This window comes from Berghia stephanieae, chromosome 6, assembly GCF_034508935.2.
Source record: "Berghia stephanieae isolate SIO BIC M18660-M18661 chromosome 6, UCSD_Bste_1.3, whole genome shotgun sequence".
In the NCBI taxonomy this organism is placed as follows: Eukaryota; Metazoa; Mollusca; class Gastropoda; order Nudibranchia; family Aeolidiidae; genus Berghia; species Berghia stephanieae.
Window position 1 is genome coordinate 20,355,995 of NC_088365.1, and position 3,278 is coordinate 20,359,272.

At 36.2% G+C, this 3,278-nt stretch overlaps 1 protein-coding gene across 1 annotated transcript in view; it reads left to right on the plus strand.

The window, feature by feature from the left end:
- Nucleotides 1–631: 631 nt before the first annotated feature.
- LOC144975797 (uncharacterized) overlaps nt 632–3,278 on the plus strand; it is a 9,160-nt gene continuing 6,513 nt past the window's right edge. Inside the window, exon 1 of the mRNA XM_078919983.1 lies at nt 632–1,566. Coding sequence (XP_078776109.1) covers nt 987–1,566 — 580 coding nt within the window. The 5' untranslated portion in view covers nt 632–986. The remainder of the gene's footprint in view (nt 1,567–3,278) is intronic.

A 3,278-nucleotide genomic window follows, 5' to 3' on the forward strand; every position in this document is an offset into this window, starting at 1 on the left:
AAATTCAAGCTCAAAACGCAAAAGGCCAAATAACCCCCCCCCCCTTTCCTCCCCCCCCTCCCGACCCCATTATACCCCTCCTCCCCCTCTTCCCTCAGCCGAAGTCCCGGGTTTGACAGTTTTTGCCATGATGAGAGTCATTTAAATCGATCGATATTTAAAGGACGAGTTTTTCTGGCCAAATTTTCAAATATGGGTTTTTCCAAAGTACGACAGAACAGTGTCAAAATCATTGATGAACTTTACTTAACAATGCACCTCGTCAGTGCAGTATACTGTCATGGTGTCATGACCACCCGGTGACCACCCCGTCTTCAAAGGCCACCGATGAATGGGCGGAGCCTATGACTGACCGATCGCCTCAGTCTCTATTGCCCTCTGTTTTTTCTGGCCAAATTTCCAAATATGGGCAAAACAGTGTCAAAGTAATTGATGAGCTTGTGCAGTATGCTGTCATGGTTTCATGACCACCCCGTCTTCAAAGGCCACAGATGAATGGGCGGAGCCTATGACTGACCGATCACCTCGTTGGTCAGTCTCTACTGCCCCTCTGTTTTACTTCCAAAAAAATAAAATTGAACCGATGTCTAAGATTTTGGGAATCTTATCTTCATTTTCAATTTGAGATTCAATGCAAACACATCGAATTCGAAAGTTCTTTGATTTTACGATTCAATTCATCACGAACATAATAATTTATTCTAGTATTATCAAGTTGGACTTAGCCTAATTTGTCAAATTTCTTGAAGTGATGTGTGTACTTCTTGGAGATAAATGTTTGTCTGTTTCGAAGATTCACATTGTTGAGGAAGGAACAAGATTGTGTTGATAAATATGGACTTCACCTACGAATCTGTTGGATCCTGCTAGCTGTTCATTTTAAATAACACTTTAACAACACCTTCATTAAGCATTCATTCGTAAGCTTGGGTTTTACCTCTAATTTTAATTAAATTAGTAAAATAAACTTTACCTTACCGTATATCATGGCTCCACCATCCAAGTCTCCAATCATTCATCCTCATGACCCTGTCCCACCGGCACCACTCCACACCCAAGATGCATTTGTTATGCCAGAATTCGCACCATCAGCGGCAGTCCACGTTCCTGACGTGGACGGTAGCACCAAAAGAAACCAGGATCTTTTAGGCGATGTTTTTTCTGTGCTTAAACTGCAAGACTGGACATCGTATCTCCACAAGTCGGAGACATCTCACTCCAGAAGAGAAGCAGATAAACGTTTTCCAAGAATCTACGGCAATAAGGCAGCGAGATCTTCAGCTGCACATCCCAGTGCAAATTCCAGATCGTCTGGTAATTCTTCCAAATCTAACCATAATCACTCAGGACCCTCAATCACAAGAAGCTTGCCTTCCTTCCCTACCTACAACCGAGACACAAATGTTGAGACCAGCAACGGTGGACCAGCATCTCGTGAATCGGCTCGATCTGATAAAAATGGTGTTCCTTATAGGAAGAGGAAAGCTGGTAACACCAACACGTTGAACAAAGCAGAGGATGTAAAATCTTCCCATTCTCAGCCGAAGGCACCAAAGCCTACATTCGGTAAGATATTTATATTTTTTAATATACAAATTCCTTTTCAAATTAATGATACTGTACTGTATCTCTTGTATTTTTGTTGTATTTCTCTGTCTCAAATACTCATTATTCTTATTTATCAATCTAGCCGTCAATGATTCCATAATTCTAAGAAGACCCCATACTATTTATTCTGAGCCTCCCCCCTCCTTTTACCACACAACCACACACACTCATGAACACACAGTCGCTTTACCTACCCCCCCCCCCCCCCCCCCTCATACCCACAACTACGTAAACACAAATACATACATGCAATACACATATACACTAATACACTCATACACAAAACAGAACAAGCAAACTAACAAAAAAAAAAATAGGCCAAAAATAGGAGTTTTTATATAGCGCAATATCCTCTATACGTGCTCAAAGCGGTTTACAAGGTGTTCCTGTTCAACAGCAACACTTAGCATGTAGGACGCGACATGACGCCTTTTAGATGATATGACATTTTATATTTAGACTGTTTTTTATTATTATTATTATTATATTATTATTATTATTATTATTATTATTATTATTATTATTATTATTATTTATTATTATTATTATTATTATATTATTATTATATTATTATTATTATTATTATTATTATTATTATTATTATTATATTATTATTATTACACTTATTATTATTATTATTATTATTATTATTATTATTATTATTATTATTATTATTATTATTATTATTATTATTATTATTATTATTATTATTATTATTATTATTATTATTATTATTATTATTATTAGTATTATTATTAGTATTATTATTATTATTATTATTATTATTATTATTATTATTATTGTTATTATTGTTTCTATTACATTATTATCATTATTATTGTTATCATCATTATTACATATACATATACATACATACACAAACAAACTTAGACTTACATGGGCAAACTGACACTCATACCCACAACTACGTAAACACAAATACATACATACAATACACATATACTTATACACTCATACACAAAACAAAACGAGCAAAAAAAAAAATTAATACCAGAACAAAAAAAAAGGCCAAAAAACTTTAGCTTTTATATAGCTCAAAATCAACTAAACGTGCTCAAAGCGGTTTACAAGGGGTCCCTGGCCAACAGCAATATTTAACATGTAGGACGGTACATGACGCCTGTTAGGCGACCTTACACAATTTTTTTCGGACGGAGACAACGCTGTTAACGGCAAGGTACTCATTTTATACCTGAGTACGGTGAGAGAATTAGAGTAAAGAGCCTTTTCCAAGGACTCAACTATGCGCCGAGCGAGGCTCGAACCCAGGACCTTCGGACCCGAAAGCGAGTGTCAAACCACTAGACCAAATAGCCGCACAGTAGCCATCTTTCCGACCTATTGGACAGGAGGCTAGTCTATCGAAAAACTCTTTCCGCTAAGTTTTACAGGCCCATTTACCAATGAGAGAGTGAAAATGGAGAGGCTTCGTATGGGAAAAAACCAGACAATGGACGTTTCGGGTACAAACCCTTCGTCAGCACAACAATACACAAATTAACGTGGAAAACAAATAAAAAATATAATGCAAAATAACTGAATAGAGACGATACAAGTTATTTTGCATTATATTTTATTTGTTTTTCACATTAATTTGTGTATTGTTGTGCTGACGAAGGGTTTGTACCCGAAACGTCCATTGTTTTGTT